The 25153-nt window shown below is 40.1% G+C and overlaps 2 protein-coding genes across 2 annotated transcripts; both read left to right on the plus strand.

Moving 5' to 3' along the window:
• The first annotated feature begins 8144 nt into the window (after positions 1 to 8144).
• On the plus strand, positions 8145 to 9230 carry LOC146961019 (uncharacterized). Its single transcript, XM_085771640.1, has 4 exons — positions 8145 to 8326; positions 8453 to 8566; positions 8752 to 8830; positions 8991 to 9230. The coding sequence occupies exons 1-4, from the start codon at positions 8145 to 8147 to the stop codon at positions 9228 to 9230; spliced, it is 615 nt and encodes a 204-aa protein (XP_085627766.1).
• Positions 9231 to 11285: 2055 nt separating this feature from the next.
• LOC146961020 (uncharacterized) lies at positions 11286 to 13757 on the plus strand. Its single transcript, XM_085771042.1, has 4 exons — positions 11286 to 11308; positions 11371 to 11544; positions 11636 to 11809; positions 13543 to 13757. The coding sequence occupies exons 1-4, from the start codon at positions 11286 to 11288 to the stop codon at positions 13718 to 13720; spliced, it is 549 nt and encodes a 182-aa protein (XP_085627168.1). The 3' UTR covers positions 13721 to 13757.
• The last annotated feature ends 11396 nt before the right edge of the window (positions 13758 to 25153 follow it).

A 25153-nucleotide genomic window follows, 5' to 3' on the forward strand; every position in this document is an offset into this window, starting at 1 on the left:
AATATGAAAAAAGATATGGAAGTTATGAAAAAACGATCCATTGTGAATATAGGGGTGTTCCCTGCTGCTGAACATCTGATTTTTACATAAAAGTCCTTTGTTTTCCTATAATATAGGTGTCATGCGAGACTTTGTATTGTATCTACAAACACGGCGCACCGTCTCTCTCTCATTCTCTCTCGCTCACTCCCCCCCACCCCCCTGTAAAATCAGCCCGGGCGCGCGCGCACACACCACTGGTGCTGTGACACTCGGCCCCTGAACCGTCGGCTACACAACACAACGATGGGACTTTATGTTTTCATTCTCCATACACACTCGTTAATTCACAGCACACACTCATACGACGGTAACATTAACGCACCGCCACGTCTGCTCATAGCGCAGCGACAATGAAGCAGCGTCAGGCCGTCACTGAAACCGAGACATGACACGGCGGGCCGGTGTAAATGTTCTCAGAATCAGCTCCGGTGACCGCGGCGCTGACGGTTGGAGGTGAGTCAAGAGTCTTGGGCCCAATTCCGATTCTATTTTTCATCCCTACCCCTACCCCTAGCCCTACCCCTAGCCCTTACCCTTGCCCTTGAAACGGAGCTACAAGGAGTAGGGAACCCCTACGAATTGGGACACCGCTTCAACAATCACATGCGTCATCAGTCGTCTCTGCTGGCTTTCACATAAGCAGACGTGACGAGCTTTTGCCACAAATCCTTTATTCAGAACCACGTTAACTTAACTCATTGAGTGCCGCGCTCCTTTCCAAAGTTTTAGTCAAGTGTACCGGCAAATTAGACCATATTTGACTTTTTATTTTAGAGCCATAGTGTATTCTATATTATTGCCACCAACACATACTGTAGCTCATTTGAAAGGTTTAACTTTATCCTTCAAATGGCCACAAACCGTTTGTTTCTACGTGCCTCCCTTCCTGAGAAAAGTCAAGCTAAACATGGCTGGGTTTCACCAAAATCCCTCCTTTTTTTCTAGAAAAGGAGATAGAGCGTCTTTTATGAAAGGTGCTCTGTTTGTGCCTGTCGCTCTTCAGACACTCGCATTTCTGGATCAAAGGGCTCGTATAAGATAAATATACACAACAATTGTTGTTCTATTCACAAAATCACCATCGGGGGCGGGGGGGGCGCCACTAAACAGCAATAACACAGACGCACCGTGCCGTGTCACAGCCTCTCGCCGCGGAACGTGAGGCTCTGTCGGCCACAGCGGCTCGCGAACACCGGTCCCGCCGGTGGTCGGGGTCCGTCTGTGGTACGGGTCGGTGGTGCCGGTCTGCTTTGGTCCAGAGACCATCAGATTTTACCGCGGGAGGACTTTGGGGAGGACACGGTGTTGCTCCAGATGAAGACCGGGCGGGACAGTGGGCTGAGAGCTTCCTGGTTCAGCTCCCAGCTGCTGCAGCCTCGCGGGTGAGAGCGGAGCAGCAGCAGAGCAGCTGCTGCATCTGCATGCAGAACTCCGTTTGCAGAAGCTGAGTTATGATAAAAACTTCCAGATCATGAGCTGTCATGTGACTTTGATCGTCATCTATTTCAGTTCTCCTCGTCGTAGAGTCCCCAAATTTACATATAATGTGTATTAAAGTGTCTATTTTCATAATTAAAAAAAAAAGCAAAAAACGAAAAATTTCGTTTTTGGCACTCAACGCATGGGAACGAAAAACGAGAAATTACGTGGTTGGCACTCAATGAGTTAATAAAATAAAAAAAAATTTAATGAAGAATGATCGGTTCATTGTAAAACATTTATTTATTGATGTAAATGTGGTGATTTCTGTATGTAGGCTACAGAGCCCCCAGGCAGTGCTGCTTCTGTGTCCAAAACACATGAAGCTTCACTTTTAATTCAAACAAATTAATGCGACAATTGTTACATTTCATCAATGAGACGAGCATTTATCTCCTAAAAAGAATGTAACTACGCGGCGGTAAACCTTTAAAACCCTGCGGGTAAGTTAATTAGCGGTCGTCTTTTCTACCGGGACGAGGTCGGGAGGTTGGCCGGCTGACCAGCTCTCTGGACGGGGTGGTGTCTCCGTGACGAGCCGATGATCTGCTCCACAGGTGGAGGCTCCACCGTGGAGCTTCACTTCTCCGAAAAACATCGTAGCAAACGTCTAAACAGCCTCATGTGGATAAACCGACCGCACATTGGGGATCTAAACAGTTACTTTCTCGCATGAAAAAATATTAAAACTTAACAAAATGACGTAATAACAGCAGCGCTACAGCCAGAAATAAAACAGCTGCCGGTTGCCGCAAGATGCATTCTGGGAAACTTGCCATAGCCCTCGGTCCGTAGTGTGCCCCTGAAAAATCTCCGTTTCGAGGGCGAGATAGCCAGACCACTTCCCCCTAACCCTCGTCTGAACCAGAATTGGGACACCCCTACCACTTCACGTGAACGCGCAAAACGAAGGGTTAGGGCCAAGGGCTAGGGCTAAGGGGGGAATCGGAATTCGGCCTTGCACGGCCGCTGCAGCGACCCTCCGACTGTCCCATTGCTGCGTGTCAATCCCCCCTCTCACTTTCTCTCCACGCCCCCGTCTCTCTCCAGCTGCCCTTTCAAAATAAAAGCATAAAGAGCCTGAGAAAAAAACACTGCTTTGTTTTCTCTGTCTTTTTATGGTTTAGTAATTCTTTCATTGGTGCAGTAGCAGCGTTCAGTTACCACGAGCGTAGTTGTGACCTGTTGTGATCATAGATGGCATGGCATATATTTTTTATGTAAGTCCCTTCGAAATATAAAGAGTCCCATGACCAGCCAAACTCCTAAAAAAAAGCACCAGGGCCGTTGCTAGGAATCCTGGGCCCCCTGAAAGAATACTAAAGTGGGCCCCTGCCCCCTGACTTTTCCTCTTTTTTTCATAGACTACATATCTATTATCATTTCTTATTTAGCCCACTTTGTTTTGATGCTAATGCAGCATTACTATGAGTATCAGTCAGGGTCTTATGCAGAATAATTCAGTCATACAAAGATTAGACTACTGGGGTTTTTGGCCCCTAGAATTATCATCACCTTTCTCCCCTATACAACGGCCCTGTATGGCACTACAGGACCAGTTAAATATAAAACACAATTTTATACAATATATATTAAGTAGGGGGTCCCCGCTCCATCTCTCCATCAGTTTGGGGGTCCTTGGCCTGGAAAACGTTAAAGACCCCTGCTGTAGATTATAGACCATTAATAATGAAGTTAATACCGGAAATAACCAGTTATATCAGCAAAATAAGTAAAGTAGATAAAAAGTGAGATATGGTCATAGTGGTAGTGATACAATGTCTAGTAATTACTATACTATTTACTACTATATACAGGATTCCAAAAAACTTGTTAAAGGGACAGTTCAACATTTTGGCAAATTGGCCCATTGCCATAATCCCTATAGTCATAGCAGTAGGTTCATTACCTTTAATTGTGGGTGTAAGCTATTTTTAGAACAGCGGAGCAGAGACGCGAGCTGCTCAGAGCTACGCTACGGAGGCTCATTATGGGATTTCTTGGTTTCCCTCATCAAACTCATCAAATACACAATCCAACAACACCACAATGCTCTGGTGGACAAGTTGTGAGCTGCACATTCACCACGCTATGAGATAATAACACAACGTTACCACACAGAGTTGTTGTAGAGGGAAATTAATGCAAAACCGCTGATGCGCATTGGCTTCAGGGACAGTTTTTCATCAAGCAGACTCTGCATTTACCTCTAAAACGACGTTACGTATACGTTACGTATTAAGTATTGTCTGTTTGTTACCTCAATAAAGTCATTTCTATTTAATTTGTGTATATATCTTAGTCATTAACATTGAAAACACTCTCTTTTTTGTAGTAAAAATAAGAGTGAAAGGTAAAAAAAAAACTGAATTCCCCAAAATTAAAACGGAAAAAATGATTTTATAGGGCCCCATTTGTATTACAGCTCTGTTTACAAACTTAAATAATGTGAATAACTAGTAAACCAGAGCTATCGCTCTGTAGTAAACTAACTGGACCTACCCTCTACTGGGGATCAATAATCAATTCAAAACAGTTATTGTAGTCTTACCATGATCCACGATCACAATCTGTGCCTCCAATGTGGACTTGGGAGCGAAGTAGTCTGAAGTTGCAGCAGGTTCCTGGTTCCTGTTGTGTCCCGCCGGCTTGGGGATCAAACCACCAATCAATCACTATTGGTGCAAGTCTTGAACTTTAATTTGTCATGAGGCCCACCGGCTGGGCGGTAAATCTACTACATGCCAATGATTTTATCAACTGCCTAGGCTAGAATAGATCACTGACACCTTAATAACTGTTGTGTAAAACGCACACACAACAATGAGCAAGGCAACATATGCCACTAAAACACACATAGCCCCATTTTCTTTTCTTTTTTAAGATCATCCAGTGAAAATACATTAGCATGATGATTTAAAAAAATATATTTTAATTTTATTATCATGTAAATATATCCCAAAAACCATTAAATCCAAATTGGCAAGCTTTCAGGCCACCATTTAGCTTCCCCCTAATGTACAACCTACAACCAAGTTGCCCACTTATTTCAAACAGCACACACAAATATAGTGGGCTGCATAGAGCTGCCTGTATTTTATATTGTGGCAAAGGAGTTGTTGTCCTCATTCGGGGAAAGATGGACTGGAGAGTAGACAATGGATAAATAATTGCCTGCCCATCTCTGTCAGGTTTCTAACGTTCCCATGATAATTAATGACCTTTCTCATATCAAACTTCATATCACAGATATCATAAAAATTTGAAAAATTTCTAAAGTAGCCTATGTGAAAAATAACTTTTGCCCCATACTGTAATCAGTGTCATACAAAACGAGCCCATTGATATCATGAGAGAAGATGAGTCAACCTAGTGCATATTTCCTTATAATTGATGAGTAAAATATTGATAAGTAAAAAATAATTATTAGCTGATGACTGACTGATCAGTCCTCTAGTCATCATCATTCATTGTGATAGAGCATGATGGTTTATATAAAAGGCTATAATGTAATCGAGGCCTTGTTAACATACTGAAAACCTGTTCTGGATGTTGCTTTGAGAATGTTCCTCTGTTGTTTTCCTCTAACATCATGGAAATGTTCTCTAGAAGAACATTCAATAATCCATTAACTCAAAAACATCCCCAGGACACCCTAAGCATGTTTTAGACAAATATTCTACATTTGTTAACACATCACATTACAGAAATGTTTTGGAAAAGAACACTGCATAATCTGAAGTATCAATAACATCATGAAAACATTTTCCAAATATTACTTAGAAAATGTTCTTAATGTGATATTATTTAACATTAAGGGAACATTGTATTAATAACATGCTGTAATCTGTTACCTAAACATTGTCCCTAAAATATTCTCAGAATGTTACATGCAAAACGTTCTTCCTTTGTTTATAATTTGGTAAAAAAAAAAAAAAAAAAAAAACATTTTGTGATCTGAGGCATCAATAACATCCGGCAAACATTTTCAAAATATTGCTTTGTGCATATTCTTCATTTATCATAATATAACATTGTAAGAATGATTTTTATAAATAACATAATATAATCTGAGGCCTTAATAACATAATGAAAACGTTTTCTGGATGTTGCTTTGAGAATGTTCCTTTGTGGTTTTCCTCTAACATCAGGGAAATGTTCTCTAGAAGAACATTCAATAATCAATTAACTCAACAACATCCCCAGAACATCCTAAGCATGTTTCAGACAAATGTTCTACGTTTGTTAACATATCACATTGCAGAAATGTTTGGGAAAAGAACATTGTGTAATCTGAAGTATCAATAACATCCTGAAAATGTTTTTCTGATAATGTTTTTCCTTTGTTATTATGGAACATTTAGATAATGTTTTATAGAGGAGCATTCTATAATTGTTTACCTCACCAACATCCCCAAAACATCCTTAGAATGTTTCATCTAAAACGTTCTATCTTTGTTAACATTTAACAATACAGGAACATTGTTTGAAATAATAAACATCATTATAATGTTCTTTAAACATTAGATGAAAATGTTTTCTTTAAAACACAAACAGAACTTGTAGGGAATGTTAGCCAAAGTTGTGGGAACGTCAGGGTTACCTGAGCCAGTCCTAACTAAAAGTCTGTTATAGAGTAGCCTGGAGCCAGGAGCCTGGTAAAGCCTCCCAGTATGTTTTTAGAAAATACTGGGAGTCACTATCAGACTTATTGGGAGCGAAATGTTCTAGCAGGATGATAAGGAACTATCAGGTCTTTCAGATAAGATTATCTTTATTAGAGATTTACAACTGCTTCATATCATTAAACATTAAACGGGCCGCAGCAGAGTTCCTCACCTGTTTAGTTGAAATGGAGCAAAGAGCAGCAGATTAATTGTTCCAGGTAAGATGACAGCGTCACATCCAACAGGTGAGTCACAGTTTAAAGTTTCAAAGTTGAACTTTGAACCAACAGTTGTGTCGCAGTTTATTTTCTCCCGTGAAGGTAACGTGAACAGTTTTAATGTTTTGCTCGTTAACACCTGTCATTAACTGACTTCTTTCTTCTTCAGCTTATCGTTGTGTTTTTGTTGTGTTATTGTAATGTTCCTGTAGCTGAGTCAGAGCTGTAACTGGGAAGTCTGGACCGACAGAACCGTGTCCTCCATGTTGTGTGGATGTTGTCGGTAGAAGAGCAGAAGCAGAGTTAGTGGATGGTCAGTACACAGAGTGGTTCTTTGTGTGCAGCTCCACTTCCTGATGACTGGAGGCAGCTTTACCTGAATCAGCCTGTGGAGGAGGTGGAGATGAGCCGCTGCTCTCCCGCTGTCTGAGCCACTAAACGCAGCCTGAGCTCGTCTGGACAGCCGCTGGAGAACAGCTGGGACTTTGTCTGTGGTGAGTGGTCTGTCATTAGATTTACTACAGGACTGATGTGGACTCAGTGTGGCGGGCTGCGGGGCTCACAGGGTTTTTAAGGCTCTAGATGATGTTCAGAAAGACAGTGAACACTGCATCAAATGAGTCAGAGGCTCCTGGTTCAACAGCTACTACAGTCTATTGGTTAATATTAGTCTGATCAGTGCTGACTGTTATTGATCAATATTGAATGTTGTTGACTATCGCTGAGCAATACCAATCACTTCAAGTAACTGAGTAGATTTACTGCAGTACAGTTGTGAGGTACTTGTACTTCCCTTGAGTATTTTCACAACACTCTGTGTTATTGATTAATGGATAAAAATTATCAATATTGTTGTGAAGAACCTTTTAGAGCTGCAACAGTTGCTCAATCAACATTTTTCTTGCAGAAATGTTCAGTTTTCAGGCTCAAAACTGAAGATTTCCTTGTTTTCTCTGTTTGATTTGACTGTAAACTGAATATTTTTGTCTCTTTGATTGTTGCTGTGACAACACGAGACATTTGAAGACGTGGCCTCAGACTGACAGGAACTTGAACGCATCATTTGTCTGTATTTTCTGACATTTGATGGAGCAGACGATGAATGGATTGACAGAGACAATAAGTATCAGTGGCGGCTGGAGAGTGTTTTTCTCTATTTGAATTTCCAGTGTGAGTGAAATGATTGAATGTTGTGATAGTGGAGCTGTGAGGTGAAATAAGTCTTGGCCCAGTTGTTGTGTGTGTAATAATCAGCTGTAGCTTGTTTGATCCAGTGGTTTTCTACAGGGACGCTGTCCACACAGAGACTGTGTCACATCAACTCAGTGGATCTCAGTCCTTGTGTGTGTCAGTGGATGGAAACAGTGGTCCATGGATCATGTTGCTGGGCTGCAGCTTCATGACGCCATCTAGTGGACTGATAGTAGAAGTACAGCAGCTGATGGCAGCTTCCTCTTCCTCACTGCTGTGTGACTGCATTCAGCTGACACTGATATGAAGCAGAGGAGAAGAGCCAATCAGTGGAGGAGCAGCTGGAGACATGATGGACATGTGAGCTGCTGTGCAGATGAATGATGTGTGTTTCCTCTGCAGGTGAAGCTACAAAGTGTGTGTGAGCTGTTGTGGATGTGAGCTCAGCAGCATGGATCAGTGTGAGGACAGAGAGGAGGGAGCCCCTCCCTCTAAAACCAAGAGCCAGACCACAGGTCAAAGGTCAGATGAGCATCTCTAACTGTCCATGACTCAGATCACTGCTCCATCATTATTCACACTTAAAGCTCTGTGTGTGTTGTGTTCAAGGCCAGAGCAGCAGCACAAACCACAGTCTGCTGGACCTGGACCAGGATCAGGCTGTGTGTCCATGAAGAGCGACATCTCCATGGGTCGTCCTATTAACTTCGGTCGAGCTGTTGATGGAAGGTCAGAATTTAAAACAGTCAGAAAGACTTTTCTCTCCAAAAGTCAATTATCATGTTCATTAAAAGTTTGAAGATATTTTTCATCAGTTTTTCTCCAACAAATTTATCAGTTGTGTTGTTGTTTCAGGATCCAGCAGCAGAGACCAGACTCTCCTGGACCCAGCTCTCTGTCTTTAAAGAGCAACAACTCAAAGGACTGGAGCATTGGCTTTAAAGGAGGACGTGGATCAGCTGATCAGATGTAAGCTGTAACTGACAGTCAGACTCAGGTTATTGTAGAAATGAACCAGTTTGTACGACGTGTTGTTGGACCAGGTCTGAAAGCAAAGTGTCTGTGTCTGTTGTGAACGTCCTCAGGGGACATATAAAGTCCATCTTGTATTATCTCTCTGTCCTGATGTTGACTTGACACTGATTCCTCCACAGAGTGGACCAGGAGAGCTCAGAGGTTCCCAGTGGTCAGTCTGCCCAGCAGCATCAAACACACCTGGACTCCATATTTATGGTGAGGACATGTCCAACAGCTGCTGTTACATCTGTTGTGTTCACCATCATCTCCATGCTGCACTTTGACACCAGTGGATTGTCAGTCTGTCCAACATGGATCTGATGTTTGACTCCATGGTTTTAGTTTGATGCTGTCACTCATAGAGTTTCTGTTCCAGCTGCTGGAGGAGAACATGGTCACTTTTGTCAAGAACGAGCTGAAGAAGATCCACAAGCTTATGAGTCCAGATTACCCAGAATGCTCAGGGAGTCAGAGGGAGGATGAGGAGGATGAAGAGCAGAGGAGGAGCAGCAGAGAGGCATTGGTGAAGATCACAGTGAACTTCCTGAGGAAGATGGAGAAGGAGGAGCTGGCTGAGTGTCTGCAAAGCAGTAAGGGGATTTCTCTAAAGATTTAACATGATATAGTCATTATTTAGAGGAATTTGAATGTTATATTTTCTTATTGATCTTGTTTCTTATGTTTTTATTCAGAATATTTTGCTCCAGTTTGTCGACGTAAACTCAAATCTGGCCTGAAGGAGAAGTTCCAGTGTGTGTTTGAGGGGATCTCTAAAGCAGGAAACCAAACCCTTCTGAACCAGATCTACACAGAGCTCTACATCACACAGGGAGGGATTGGAGAGGTCAATGATGAACATGAGGTCAGACAGATTGAAACAGCGTCCAGGAAACCAGACAGACCAGAAACAACCATCAGACAAGAAGACATCTTTAAACCCCTACCTGGAAGAGACCGACCATTCAGAACAGTGATGACAAAGGGAGTGGCTGGCATTGGGAAAACAGTCTTGACACAGAAGTTCACTCTGGACTGGGCTGAAGGCAAAGACAACCGAGACATACAGTTCATATTTCCCTTCACCTTCAGAGAGCTGAATGTGCTGAAAGAGAAAAGGTTCAGCTTGGTGGAACTTGTTCATCACTTCTTCTCTGAAACCAAAGCAGCAGGAATCTGCAGGTTTGATCAGTTCCAGGTCGTCTTCATCTTTGACGGTCTGGACGAGTGTCGACTTCCTCTGGACTTCCACAACACTGAGATCCTGACTGATGTGACAGAGTCCACCTCAGTCAACGTGCTGCTGATAAACCTCATCAGGGGGAACCTGCTTCCCTCTGCTCGCCTCTGGATAACCACACGACCTGCAGCAGCCAATCAGATCCCTCCTCAGTGTGTTGGCATGGTGACAGAGGTCAGAGGGTTCACTGACCCACAGAAGGAGGAGTACTTCAGGAAGAGGTTCAGAGATAAGAAGCAGGCCAGAGAGATCATCTCCCACACCAAGACCTCACGAAGCCTCCACATCATGTGCCACATCCCAGTCTTCTGCTGGATCACTGCTACAGTTCTGGAGAAGCTGTTGAAGACCAGAGAGGGAGGAGAGCTGCCCAAGACCCTGACTGAGATGTACATCCACTTCCTGGTGGTTCATCTAAAACTGAAGAAGGTCAAGTATGATGAAGGAGCTGAGACAGATTCACACTGGAGTCCAGAGAGCAGGAAGATGATTGAGTCTCTGGGAAAACTGGCTTTTGAGCAGCTGCAGAAAGGAAACCTGATCTTCTATGAATCAGACCTGACAGAGTGTGGCATCGATATCAGAGCAGCCTCAGTGTACTCAGGAGTGTTCACACAGATCTTTAAAGAGGAGAGAGGCCTGTACCAGGACAAGGTGTTCTGCTTTGTCCATCTGAGTGTTCAGGAGTTTCTGGCTGCTCTTCATGTCCATCTGACCTTCATCAACTCTGGACTCAACCTGATGTCACAACAACAAACAACATCCAGGTGGTCTCAAGTGTTTGGAGACAAATCAACACCTTTCTACCAGAGCGCTGTGGACGAGGCCTTACAGAGTCCAAATGGACACCTGGACTTGTTCCTCCGCTTCCTCCTGGGTCTTTCACTGAAAACCAACCAGAATCTCCTACGAGGTCTGATGACTCAGACAAGTGACTCACGGTTCAATAAGAAAACAGTCCATTACATCAAGAAGAAGATTGAAGAGACTCCCTCTGCAGAGAAAAGCATCAACCTGTTCCACTGTCTGAATGAACTGAATGATCGTTCTCTAGTGGAGGACATCCAACGGTACCTGAGATCAGGACGTCTCTCCACAGATGAACTGTCTCCTGCTCAATGGTCGGCTCTGGTCTTCATCTTACTGTCATCAGAAGAAGATCTGAATGTGTTTGACCTGAAGAAATACTCTGCTTCAGAGGAGGCTCTTCTGAGGCTGCTGCCAGTGGTCAAAGCCTCTAACAAAGCTCTGTAAGTGTAGAAATGGATGTACATAGCTACATATACATATGGATATATATAGTGTATATTTTCTTATCCTTGTGTTATATTACTTTTTTATGCCCTTTAATTATTTGAATGTCTGCACTACTGGATACTTGAATTTCCCTTGGGATCAATTAAATAAAAGTCTAAGTCTAAGATAGTTGGGCATATGTATCATATAGACACTTCTCTGTTTTCAACAGGGCAGAACATAAATTAATTTCTTCTTTAATTCCTCATGATCATCTCTTCAGACTGAGCAGCTGTAACATCTCAGAGAGAAGCTGTGAAGCTCTGTCCTCAGTCCTCAGCTCCCAGTCCTCTAGTCTGAGACACCTGGACCTGAATAACAACGACCTGCAGGACTCAGGAGTGAAGCTGCTGTCTGGTGGACAGGAGAGTCCACACTGTAGACTGGAGACTCTCAGGTGAGGATCCATCAAGCTGTTTATCTGATGACACTTGAACACAGCAGCAGGTGTTGACAGAGGGTTCCTGTGTGTTGTTGTGTGTGTTCAGTCTGTCAGGATGTCTGATCACAGAGGAAGGCTGTGCTTCTCTGGCCTCAGCTCTGAGCTCCAACCCCTCCCATCTGAGAGAGCTGGACCTGAGTAACAACAACCTGCAGGACTCAGGAGTGAGGCTGCTGTCTGGTGGACTGGAGAGTCCACACTGTAGACTGGAGACTCTCAGGTGAGGATCCATCAAGCTGTTTATCTGTTGACACTTGAACACAGCAGCAGGTGTTGACAGAGGGTTCCTATGTGTTGTTGTGTGTGTTCAGTCTGTCAGGATGTCTGATCACAGACGAAGGCTGTGCTTCATTGGACATTTTCTTGTCGCTAGTGAATGTCGAACTGAATAAATCAGTTTACAAATGATGAACCTTTTTATGACAATTTTACATCATGTCTCATGATGTCTCCAAGGAGACGGCTCAGTATCAATAGTACTGTATGTTGCTGTGGTACAGATGTTACAGACACATGTACTTCTCTGATGAAGTACATGTTCATCAGAGTAGTAGAAATAGTAACATGCTATGTCTGGTGACAGTTTAAGTGTTTGAAGCAGTTCTACGTACAAACAAGTGAAAAAGAAAAAAACATGTTTTCATGTATATTGAGCCCATACAGTTTGCCTTCTCTACACCAGATTTTTGAGATTCAGTAGAATATGACTCATTGTTTAAAGAGCAACTAAACCCCTCAGTTTTGGATGACGTGCTCTAAGCTTGAAATTCAAAAAATGCCTTGATTATGGGCGGGACTCAGGAGCACTCTCCGATCCCCCTCCCCCCCTCCCCCCTGCGCCCCATTCACACCCGCGAAATCACACAAAAGAGAAAAAAAAGTAATAAACACACATCGACACTTCTGCTAGCGCTAACGAGCTACTAACAAGCGACTCAGCACTAGTAGCGCGGACACTACTAGGAGAGGACGCCAGAGCCGTGACACAGTGCATCTACAGCTGATCCGCCGGCTCGTTAGCTTGTTAACGGCTCGTTAGCGCCGGCCGCACTAACGATTCCCATTCAGGCAGCTGTTAGCAGCCGTTAGCCGCAGCGGAGCAGCTAGAGCGCCTAGCAACCATTAGCCGCAGGCAGCAGCCGGTGCTGATTGGTCGGGGAGCTGGTGGCCGGCGACGAAAGCTGCCTCCAAAACGTCATCTGCCTCGATCTCAGCCAATAGAAAAATTCGATTGTAATAGCTATGTTTCAAGCCATAGAGGGCAGTCACTCTACATTTTTACTACAAAATACACCAAATTTAAATATTTTGACTAAAATGTCAAAAGTTGGACCAGAATCAACCAACAACACTACCTTATACCCAAATATATTTGTTTTCAGCAGAAAAAAGTGGTTTAGGGGTTTAGTTCCTCTTTAAGTGGTAAAATGTTTTCTCAAACTCAACATTTTTTTTTTTGTTGGAAATGTATGTCATGTCTTCAGTTCTTCTGGTCAATTAATTCATATAGTTTGTTTGTGGCGATGATTTGGGGCTGAAGGTAGAAGGAGAACATCTATTTTAAAAATGCAACTAATGGACAAAAATTTGTTCATTTTCATCTGTATGAACTGAACTTTTAACTAGTTCTTGAACTGTGAACTGACACAAACACAGATGTGAGTATTTTTCCTTGAATTCTTCTTCAGACTGAGCAGCTGTAACATCTCAGAGAGAAGCTGTGAAGCTTTGTCCTCAGTCCTCAGCTCCCAGTCTTCTAGTCTGAGACACCTGGACCTGAGTAACAACAACCTGAAGGACTCAGGAGTGAAGCTGCTGTCTGGTGGACTGGAGAGTCCACACTGTAGACTGGAGACTCTCAGGTGAGGATCCATCCAGCTGTTTATCTGATGACACTTGAACACAGCAGCAGGTGTTGACAGAGGGTTCCTGTGTGTTGTTGTGTGTGTTCAGTCTGTCAGGATGTCTGATCACAGAGGAAGGCTGTGCTTCTCTGGCCTCAGCTCTGAGCTCCAACCCCTCCCATCTGAGAGAGCTGGACCTGAGCTACAATCATCCAGGAGCCTCAGGAGTGAAGCTGCTGTCTGCTGGACTGGAGAGTCCACACTGTAGACTGGAGACTCTCAGGTGAGGATCCATCCAGCTGTTTATCTGATGACACTTGAACACAGCAGCAGGTGTTGACAGAGAGTTCCTGTGTGTTGTTGTGTGTGTTCAGTCTGTCAGTCTTGTTTAAAAAATGGAACCAATATCCAAAATTAGGCCTAGTCCACACGAACACGGGTATTTTTGAAACCAAACTTTTATGGACCCCGGTTAAAAATTTTTTTGCGTCCACACCACCGGTGTGATAAAAAATAACTCCGTCCACATGAGACTGCAAATCCGTCTCAAACAATGTCATGTGCATCCCAAAGCAGTAGGTAGCGATGTCACTCCTAACAGGAAAGCAGCTGTAACTTGTACAGAGAGAGTGGAGGCTCAAACTGACCGGCACCGCGAGACAAGTCCACGCTACTAACACACCCCGCCGTAATCTCTTGTTTATGACAGATACGAAAATACACAAATACACACATCATAACGATAATCCATCGATCCACTGATTGATTCTGAAAGGCTTCATTGAAAACAAATGTAAGGACGGGAGGAAGCAAAACAGTGGGGAAGTGACCGCAATTTACTATTTGATAAAAGTCTATTTTCGCCATATCAACATTATGTTTACATATGGTGACCACGCGATTTTGTATTAGTGTCCGCATGTTTAGTGATTATTGATATTCACAGTAGCCATAATAGTCCACTCATATGCGGCTGAGGGGTCAGCGCATGATGATCCATGGGTCAGCGTCGAGAAGCTTGACGTGCTAGCAACAGTAACTAAGGGGGGCGGGGCTTTGTGAAAAATGTCCGGTTTTCCTGTCCACACATGAAGCTGAAACCGGAGTTTTAGAAAAAGTTCACCATGGACTCCAGTTACAGAAAACTTTGATTTAGGAGCCGACAACTGCGGTTACGTGTGGACGAAAGGCCAAACCGTGTAGAGAAACACACGGTTTCAAAAATACCCGGCTTCGTGTGGACGGCCCCTTAGTTCATTTTCATCTGTATGAACTGAACTTTTAACTAGTTCTAAGTTCTAAGTGTGAACTGAAACAAACACTAAGGGCCTGATCTACTAAAGGTTTGCTTGTATAAAAACGTGTGCAAACTTGATGTCACCCGCAGAAAATTGTGCAAGCTGATCTACTAACTGGGTGCACTGAGGATTGCGTCTCTCAAACGGGCAAAAAAGCATACGTGATGCATTTAGTGCGTTTGCCTTGATGAATATGCAAATATGGGCATTTCGGCCAGAACGTGCAAAGTATTGGGAGGAGTAGATGCAACTAGAGAATGCATTTCCTGAAGGAAATACGGGTGAATGCTGAAAGCTGGAAGCTGAATGAGCTGAATAAATTGTTGAAACTATGCTGAATTAAGTTAAGAAACTGCTGAAGAAATCTTGAATATATGAAGAGTATGAAATGGTTTGAAATTACTTGAATTGTTGAAGATCAGTATGAAGAAATTGAAAGTCTGAAGTCTACTCAGATTTACTTAAAACTGACAGTTTGAAAACATTTTTGAACCATTACTAATGTAGATTAAACAATATCTGAATGGTAAAAGTAGAAGATGAAAGATGGAGGATGTATGAAATGGGTGTTAATTACTTGAATTAGTGAAGAATAGTATGAATGAATTGAAAGGTTAAAGTGCACTCAGATTTATTCTAAACAGTTTGAAAACATTTTTTGAACCATTACTAATGTAGATTAAACAATATCTGAATAGTAAAAGTAGAAGATGAAAGATGGAGGATGTATGAAATGGGTGGTAATTACTTGAATTAATGAAGAATAGTATGAATGAATTGAAAAGCTTGAGTCTACTCAAAGAAGTTTAAAACTGGTGGCTTGAAAACATTGTTGAACCATTACTAATTTATGAAAGAATATCTGAGGAATAAAAGTAAAATAACATAGAAGTTGTTACAATCCTTTAAAGGATCATAGGGCAGGATTAATGAGAACGGCCAGTGACGCGACGGCCGCTGCGCGTAACTACAGCAACCAGCGAAGCCACCGGCACGGGAGCGCGCACAGACTCTTCGCTGTTTACTTTACTCTTTACAGTCTTTCCTATCTGGGGAGGGAGGGGGGGGGGGGGGTATTTTACTGTAGGTTCTCTCTCTCTCTCTCTCACACACACACACACACACACAGACAGACAGACAGACAGACACACACACACACACACACACACACCTGCCTCTTCACTGTGCTGCAGCAGGAGGCTGCTTGTCTGTTCCTCTGAGCTCCTCTGCATGGATCTGTATGGGCTCCTACAGGCCGGTACTGAGAATTAACGCGCCGGGTCCGGGTGTCGGACCACATCTGTCAGGGTCCGCGGTCCCATGAAAACCAATCAACACCGGACATATTCATGATTTCATTAAAAAAAAAAAAAAAACGGACGCGTCGCGGTCACGCCGGCCAGGACGTGAAAAGTGGACGTGTCCGGGCAAAAGAGGACGTTTGTCCACCTGCCTGATAACGTTGTTAAAGTTATAACGTCGGCTTTTAACCACTAGCTGCGGCTAACGGCTAATAATAAGACAGTAGTGAAGAGGGAGAGGGTGTGTAAGTTAGTGACCTGCTGCTGCTGTGAGCGTGTGTGAAGGGAGGGGGAGAGAGAGGGGCGGGGGGCGGGGGGGGGGGGGGGGGGTTTTACAGGGCTTTCAGTTGTGCTGGGTCGTTTGCTGGCAGTAACAGTAGGCCTAATTTGGATCCACCGTGGTTCAGAGTGATTGATATAACAGGGAGTGTCGCCACTCTGTTACTATATCAATCGCTCTGCCGCGGTTGCCCTCTTCATGTCTCCGTTCCATTGATCCATTCGAAGGCAGTCGTGGACGCGCTGACGTCAGGTCCGCCGGCCAGCGCGCGAAATTCACCCCCTGAATTGCAGCGCATTTTGCAGCACAGACCCCGTTCAGGGCAATCGAGAGATACGCGGATGGGCTCGTTCTTTTTGGTTTTGAACGCTTCCTCACCCATTATTATTTAAAAAACGTAAAACGCATGGGTATTTTCCGGTATTTTCTCACAAATCCTGCCCTATGATCCTTTAAAGGGAAGGATAAGTTAGAATAACTACATGATATCTGAAGGCTAAAAGTCGAGCATGTAAGAGTAGAAGGGTTGAAATCTGAGATACGTGAGAAGAGATTAAAAAGTAAAACTTATAAGAAGGACGTTGAATTTGTAAGAAATGTTTGGAAAATTACTTGTAAGCAGGAGGCTGAATGATATGGAATGGATGCATTTGTTGTTATTTAAAACAGTTAGAATTTTTTTTTGAACCATTACTAATATAGATGAAACAATATCTGAAGTGTAAAAGTAGAATAATATAGAAGTAGTTACAATCCGTTAAAGGGCAGAATAACTAAAAATAACTACAACATATCTGAAGGGTAAAAGTTAAACATGTTAATAAAAAGTTTGAGGAAAATGTAGAAATCCTGCATCTTTATAGTTTAACAGTTGAATGGTTGAAATCTGAAATAGGTGAGAAAAAAAATAAAAAGAAGAACTTATAAGAAGGATGTTGGAAAATTGCTTGAATTTTTGAAGATTGGTGTGGAAAAAATAGGTCTACTCAAATGAATAAATATATTAAGAGCTTGAAAGTATTTGTTGAACAAATATGTATAAAAATGAAGCAATACCTGAAGTGTATAACTTGTAAGCAAGAGACTGAATGATAGGGAATGGATGCAAATCCCAGAATTGTTTAAGTGTAAAAAATAGTGTGAAAATATAAATTTATAAATGAAAAATATGAAACTCCTTACATGGTTGAGAAATGGCCTGAATTGTTGGAATTAATGAGGAAAAAGTCCAAGTCCTTCAAAGTAAAATGTAAGGATTGAAGGTGGAAAAGTCTAAAGTCAGGACATGAAGAAGCTCCAAATCCTGAAATATCCATTATGAGAACTGGGGTATATATAGAAATGGGGTAGAAACAAGGAAACAAGGAATGAAGTAAAAAGAAAGAGAAAGGGAGTAGAAAGAAAGAAAGAAAGAAAGAAAGAGATTGAATGATGCCAGAATTGTTTAAGATACGTTTAAAAAAAGAGTGTGAAGATATACATTCATAAATGAAAAATGTGAAAGTCCTTAAATGGTCTGAATTGTTGGAATTAATGAGAAAAAGTTCAAGTCCTTCAAAGTAAAGGGTTAAAGAGGAAAGTCAGGACATGAAGAAGCTCCAAATCCTGAGATCTCCATTACAAGAATAAACTGAAATGTATGTAAGAGAAATAAATTATTAGAGATGTTTAAAAATTCCCCTCAAAGATATGAACTCATTTAGAGGCTGATTATGAGCTGTAAGCCAGTGTGTCTCTGTGTCTGTGTGTCTATCTGTCTGTGTGTGTGTGTATGTGTGTGTGTGTGTGTCTCTCTCTCTCTGTCTGCACCACACAGAGCAGAGCAGTGAGATTTGAGCTCTGTGCAGCTCCGAACAACAGCCTCTGAAAAGACAACCGTACCTCTTACCAGAATGTGGTCATGACTATCGGGGCAAGGAGACCTTCCTGAGCGAGCCAATGTGCATTAAATGTTTGTAGGGCAAAAACTTTTCTCACATTCGCAGGAAAGATAAGGAGGTCATTTCTGCTTTTCTCAGAAAATCTGCTCCTACTTTACAATGGGAGTCAATGAGAGGAAGAGAGGGAACTGGCTGCACTTAGAGGCTCCGAGTTTAAATTCTGTTAGCCTCTCTGCGTTTTCGAGCACACTGTGAGACACAGGACAAGTTTGTCTACCAAAGTGGGGGAAAATTATGTGTCCAGAGTGAAATTTGTGGCCGTGGTGACAGGTTAGAGAGCAAAGTGTCAGAGGATTTTTTGAACCTCTGTCACTCTAGCTGATGTCATCACCACTCTAGCTCTGAAAATTCCGTGCCATTGACTTGCATGTTAAATTTGAATTTTGTCAAAAAATTATCATGAACAGTTGAAGGGTACTGATCAATAATGGTAGAAGATATGAAAAAGTTGAATGTACCGTGAATACTTGAAAGTTTTGTGAACGTTTTAAAAGTTGAATGAAGTCTGTAGGTGAAAGTATGTTGAAGCAGTTGAAGTTCAAAGAAGGAGAAGATTTTAAGAGTTTGAAGACAGTTTCAATGTATTCCTATGGGAAAAAATTTTCAATAAAGTTTGAATATTTTGAAAAGTATGAATGATAATGAAAAAGTTGAATGGATCCAATGATCTCCTGAAGAAGCTGCACGTTTTGATATATGAATTGTTTGAATAGTAGAAAGTATGAAGAAGTAGTTAAAGACCGAAAAACGGAAGAAGTGTACAGAATAATAATAATAATAATAATAATAAAGATTTGAATAACAATAGTGTGAATGCTTTCAGCATTCACCCTAATAATAAAGATTTGAATAACAATAGTGTGAATGCTTTCAGCATTCACCCTAACTAGAGAATGCATTTCCTGAAGGAAATACGGGTGAATGCTGAAAGCTGGAAGCTGAATGAGCTGAATAGATTGTTGAAACTATGCTGAATTAAGTTAAGAAACTGCTGAAGAAATCTTGAAGAGATGAAATAATATATGAAGAGTATGAAATGGTTTGAAATTACTTGAATTGTTGAAGATCAGTATGAAGAAATTGAAAGTCTGAAGTCTACTCAGATTTACTTAAAACTGACAGTTTGAAAACATTTTTGAACCATTACTAATGTAGATTAAACAATATCTGAATAGTAAAAGTAGAAGATGAAAGATGGAGGATGTATGAAATGGGTGGTAATTACTTGAATTAATGAAGAATAGTATGAATGAATTGAAAAGCTTGAGTCTACTCAAAGAAGTTTAAAACTGGTGGCTTGAAAACATTGTTGAACCATCACTAATATATGAAAGAATATCTGAGGAATAAAAGTAAAATAACATAGAAGTTGTTACAATCCTTTAAAGGGAAGGATAAGTTAGAATAACTACATCATATCTGAAGGCTAAAAGTCGAGCATGTAAGAGTAGAAGGGTTGAAATCTGAAATACGTGAGAAAAGATTAAAAAGTAAAACTTATAAGAAGGACGTTGAATTTGTAAGAAATGTTTGGAAAATTACTTGTAAGCAGGAGGCTGAATGATATGGAATGGATGCATTTGTTGTTATTTAAAACAGTTAGAATTTTTTTTTTGAACCATTACTAATATAGATGAAACAATATCTGAAGTGTAAAAGTAGAATAATATAGAAGTAGTTACAATCCGTTAAAGGGCAGAATAACTAAAAATAACTACAACATATCTGAAGGGTAAAAGTTAAACATGTTAATAAAAAGTTTGAGGAAAATGTAGAAATCCTGCATCTTTATAGTTTAACAGTTGAATGGTTGAAATCTGAAATAGGTGAGAAAAAAATTAAAAAGAAGAACTTATAAGAAGGATGTTGGAAAATTGCTTGAATTTTTGAAGATTGGTGTGGAAAAAATAGGTCTACTCAAATGAATAAATATATTAAGAGCTTGAAAGTATTTGTTGAACAAATATGTATAAAAATGAAGCAATACCTGAAGTGTATAACTTGTAAGCAAGAGACTGAATGATAGGGAATGGATGCAAATCCCAGAATTGTTTAAGTGTAAAAAATAGTGTGAAAATATAAATTTATAAATGAAAAATATGAAACTCCTTACATGGTTGAGAAATGGCCTGAATTGTTGGAATTAATGAGGAAAAAGTCCAAGTCCTTCAAAGTAAAATGTAAGGATTGAAGGTGGAAAAGTCTAAAGTCAGGACATGAAGAAGCTCCAAATCCTGAAATATCCATTATGAGAACTGGGGTATATATAGAAATGGGGTAGAAACAAGGAAACAAGGAATGAAGTAAAAAGAAAGAGAAAGGGAGTAGAAAGAAAGAAAGAAAGAAAGAGACTGAATGATGCCAGAATTGTTTAAGATACGTTTAAAAAAAGAGTGTGAAGATATACATTCATAAATGAAAAATGTGAAAGTCCGTAAATGGTCTGAATTGTTGGAATTAATGAGAAAAAGTTCAAGTCCTTCAAAGTAAAGGGTTAAAGAGGAAAGTCAGGACATGAAGAAGCTCCAAATCCTGAAATCTCCATTACAAGAATAAACTGAAATGTATGTAAGAGAAATAAATTATTAGAGATGTTTAAAAATTCCCCTCAAAGATATGAACTCATTTAGAGACTGATTATGAGCTGTAAGCCAGTTTGTCTCTGTGGTTGTGTGTCTCTCTGTGTGTGTGTGTGTGTGTGTGTGTGTGTGTGTGTGTGTGTGTGTGTGTGTGTGTGTGTGTGTGTGTGTGTGTCTCTCTCTCTCTGTCTGCACCACACAGAGCAGAGCAGTGAGATTTGAGCTCTGTGCAGCTCCGAACAACAGCCTCTGAAAAGAGAACCGTACCTCTTACCAGAATGTGGTCATGACTATCGGGGCAAGGAGACCTTCCTGAGCGAGCCAATGTGCATTAAATGTTTGTAGGGCAAAAACTTTTCTCACATTCGCAGGAAAGATAAGGAGGTCATTTCTGCTTTTCTCAGAAAATCTGCTCCTACTTTACAATGGGAGTCAATGAGAGGAAGAGAGGGAACTGGCTGCACTTAGAGGCTCCGAGTTTAAATTCTGTTAGCCTCTCTGCGTTTTCGAGCACACTGTGAGACACAGGACAAGTTTGTCTACCAAAGTGGGGGAAAATTATGTGTCCAGAGTGAAATTTGTGGCCGTGGTGACAGGTTAGAGAGCAAAGTGTCAGAGGATTTTTTGAACCTCTGTCACTCTAGCTGATGTCATCACCACTCTAGCTCTGAAAATTCCGTGCCATTGACTTGCATGTTAAATTTGAATTTTGTCAAAAAATTATCATGAACAGTTGAAGGGTACTGATCAATAATGGTAGAAGATATGAAAAAGTTGAATGTACCGTGAATACTTGAAAGTTTTGTGAACGTTTTAAAAGTTGAATGAAGTCTGTAGGTGAAAGTATGTTGAAGCAGTTGAAGTTCAAAGAAGGAGAAGATTTTAAGAGTTTGAAGACAGTTTCAATGTATTCCTATGGGAAAAAATTTTCAATAAAGTTTGAATATTTTGAAAAGTATGAATGATAATGAAAAAGTTGAATGGATCCAATGATCTCCTGAAGAAGCTGCACGTTTTGATATATGAATTGTTTGAATAGTAGAAAGTATGAAGAAGTAGTTAAAGACCGAAAAACGGAAGAAGTGTACAGAATAATAATAATAATAATAATAAAGATTTGAATAACAATAGTGTGAATGCTTTCAGCATTCACCCTAATAATAAAGATTTGAATAACAATAGTGTGAATGCTTTCAGCATTCACCCTAATAATAAAGATTTGAATAACAATAGTGTGAATGCTTTCAGCATTCACCCTAACTAGAAAATGCATTTCCTGAAGGAAATACGGGTGAATGCTGAAAGCTGGAAGCTGAATGAGCTGAATAAATTGTTGAAACTATGCTGAATTAAGTTAAGAAACTGCTGAAGAAATCTTGAAGAGATGAAATAATATATGAAGAGTATGAAATGGTTTGAAATTACTTGAATTGTTGAAGATCAGTATGAAGAGATTGAAAGTCTGAAGTCTACTCAGATTTACTTAAAACTGACAGTTTGAAAACATTTTTGAACCATTACTAATGTAGATTAAACAATATCTGAATAGTAAAAGTAGAAGATGAAAGATGGAGGATGTATGAAATGGGTGGTAATTACTTGAATTAGTGAAGAACAGTATGAATGAATTGAAAGGTTAAAGTGCACTCAGATTTATTTAAAACAGTTTGAAAACATTTTTTGAACCATTACTAATATAGATGAAACAATATCTGAAGTGTAAAAGTAGAATAATATAGAAGTAGTTACAATCCGTTAAAGGGCAGAATAACTAAAAATAACTACAACATATCTGAAGGGTAAAAGTTAAACATGTTAATAAAAAGTTTGAGGAAAATGTAGAAATCCTGCATCTTTATAGTTTAACAGTTGAATGGTTGAAATCTGAAATAGGTGAGAACATATTAAAAAGTAAAACTTATAAGAAGGATGTCGAATTTGTATGAAATGTTTGGAAAATTACTCAAATTTTTTGAAGATTGGTGTGAAAAAATTAACATTTCAGTCTACTCAAATGAATAAATATATTAACAGCTTGAAAGCATTTCTTGAACAAATATAAATAAAGATGAAGCAATACCTGAAGAGTAGCCTATAACTTGTAAGCAAGAGGCTGAATGATATGGAATGGATGCAAATGCAAGAATAATTAATAAATAATAATAATAATAATAAATGAGTGTAAAAAATAGTGTGAAAATATACATTTATGAATGAAAAATATGAAACTCCTTACATGGTTGAGAAATGGCCTGAATTGTTGGAATTAATGAGGGAAAAGTCCTTCAAAGTAAAATGTAAGGATTGAAGGTGGAAAAGTCTAAAGTCAGCACATGAAGAAGCTCCAAATCCTGAAAATCCTCCTAATCCTGAAATCTCCATTACGAGAATAAACTGCAATGTAGCCTATGTAAGAGAAATAAATTATTAGAGATGTTTAAAAATTCCCCTCAAAGATATGAACTCATTTAGAGGCTGATTATGAGCTGTAAGCCTGTGTGTGTGTGTGTGTGTGTGTGTGTGTGTGTGTGTTTGTGTCTGTCTCGCTGTGTCTGTGTGTGTGTCTCTCTGTCTGTGTGTGTGTGTCTCTCTCTCTGTGTGTCTGCACCACACAGAGCAGAGCAGTGAGATTTGAGCTCTGTGCAGCTCCGAACAACAGCCTCTGAAAAGAGAACCGCACCTCTTATCAGAATGTGGTCATGACTATCGGGGCAAGGAGACCTTCCTGAGCGAGCCAATGTGCATTAAATGTTTGTAGGACAAAAACTTTTCTCACAGTCGCAGGAAAGATAAGGAGGTCATTTCTGCTTTTCTCAGAAAATCTGCTCCTACTTTACAATGGGAGTGAATGAGAGGAAGAGAGGGAACTGGCTGCACTTAGAGGCTCCCAGTTTAAATTCTGTTAGTCTCTCTGCGTTTTCGAGCACACTGTGAGACACAGCACAAGTTTGTCTACCAAAGTGGGGGAAAATTATGTGTCTAGAGTGAAATTTGTGGCCGTGGTGACAGGTTAGAGAGCAAAGCGTCAGAGGATTTTTTGAACCTCTGTCACTCTAGCTGATGTCATCACCACTCTAGCTCTGAAAATTCCGTGCCATTGACTTGCATGTTAAATTTGAATTTTGTCAAAAAATTATCATGAACAGTTGAAGGGTACTGATCAATAATGGTAGAAGATATGAAAAAGTTGAATGTACCGTGAATACTTGAAAGTTTTGTGAACGTTTTAAAAGTTGAATGAAGTCTGTAGGTGAAAGTATGTTGAAGCAGTTGAAGTTCAAAGAAGGAGAAGATTTTAAGAGTTTGAAGACAGTTTCAATGTATTCCTATGGGAAAAATTTTTCAATAAAGTTTGAATATTTTGAAAAGTATGAATGATATGAAAAAGTTGAATGGATCCAATGATCTCCTGAAGAAGACGCACGTTTTGATATATGAATTGTATGAATGTTATGAAGTATGAAGAAGTAGTTGAAGACCGAAAAAGGGAAGAAGAAGTAAGAATAATAACTAGAGAATGCATTTCCTGAAGGAAATACGGGTGAATGCTGAAAGCTGGAAGCTGAATGAGCTGAATAAATTGTTGAAACTATGCTGAATTAAGTTAAGAAACTGCTGAAGAAATCTTGAATATATGAAGAGTATGAAATGGTTTGAAATTACTTGAATTGTTGAAGATCAGTATGAAGAAATTAAAAGTCTGAAGTCTACTCAGATTTACTTAAAACTGACAGTTTGAAAACATTTTTGAACCATTACTAATGTAGATTAAACAATATCTGAATGGTAAAAGTAGAAGATGAAAGATGGAGGATGTATGAAATGGGTGCTAATTACTTGAATTAGTGAAGAATAGTATGAATGAATTGAAAGGTTAAAGTGCACTCAGATTTATTTTAAACAGTTTGAAAACATTTTTTGAACCATTACTAATGTAGATTAAACAATATCTGAATAGTAAAAGTAGAAGATGAAAGATGGAGGATGTATGAAATGGGTGGTAATTACTTGAATTAATGAAGAATAGTATGAATGAATTGAAAAGCTTGAGTCTACTCAAAGAAGTTTAAAACTGGTGGCTTGAAAACATTGTTGAACCATTACTAATTTATGAAAGAATATCTGAGGAATAAAAGTAAAATAACATAGAAGTTGTTACAATCCTTTAAAGGGAAGGATAAGTTAGAATAACTACATCATATCTGAAGGCTAAAAGTCGAGCATGTAAGAGTAGAAGGGTTGAAATCTGAAATACGTGAGAAAAGATTAAAAAGTAAAACTTATAAGAAGGACGTTGAATTTGTAAGAAATGTTTGGAAAAT

The sequence above is a fragment of the Trachurus japonicus genome, chromosome 24 (assembly GCF_045865225.1).
Source record: "Trachurus japonicus isolate A0001 chromosome 24, Traja_1.0".
Lineage (NCBI taxonomy): Eukaryota > Metazoa > Chordata > Actinopteri > Carangiformes > Carangidae > Trachurus > Trachurus japonicus.

Bases quoted from the DNA above. Each gene is read 5' to 3' on its own strand.
- LOC146961020 (XM_085771042.1), top strand. From the start codon at position 11,286: ATGTATCATATAGACACTTCTCT. The intron at 11,545-11,635 runs GTGAGGATCCAT...GTGTGTGTTCAG, and splicing joins TGTAGACTGGAGACTCTCAG to TCTGTCAGGATGTCTGATCA. The intron at 11,810-13,542 runs GTGAGGATCCAT...GTGTGTGTTCAG, and splicing joins TGTAGACTGGAGACTCTCAG to TCTGTCAGGATGTCTGATCA.
- LOC146961019 (XM_085771640.1), top strand. From the start codon at position 8,145: ATGACTCAGATCACTGCTCCATCATTATTCACACTTAAAGCTCTGTGT. The intron at 8,327-8,452 runs GTCAGAATTTAA...TTGTTGTTTCAG, and splicing joins GGTCGAGCTGTTGATGGAAG to GATCCAGCAGCAGAGACCAG. The intron at 8,831-8,990 runs GTGAGGACATGT...TTTCTGTTCCAG, and splicing joins ACCTGGACTCCATATTTATG to CTGCTGGAGGAGAACATGGT.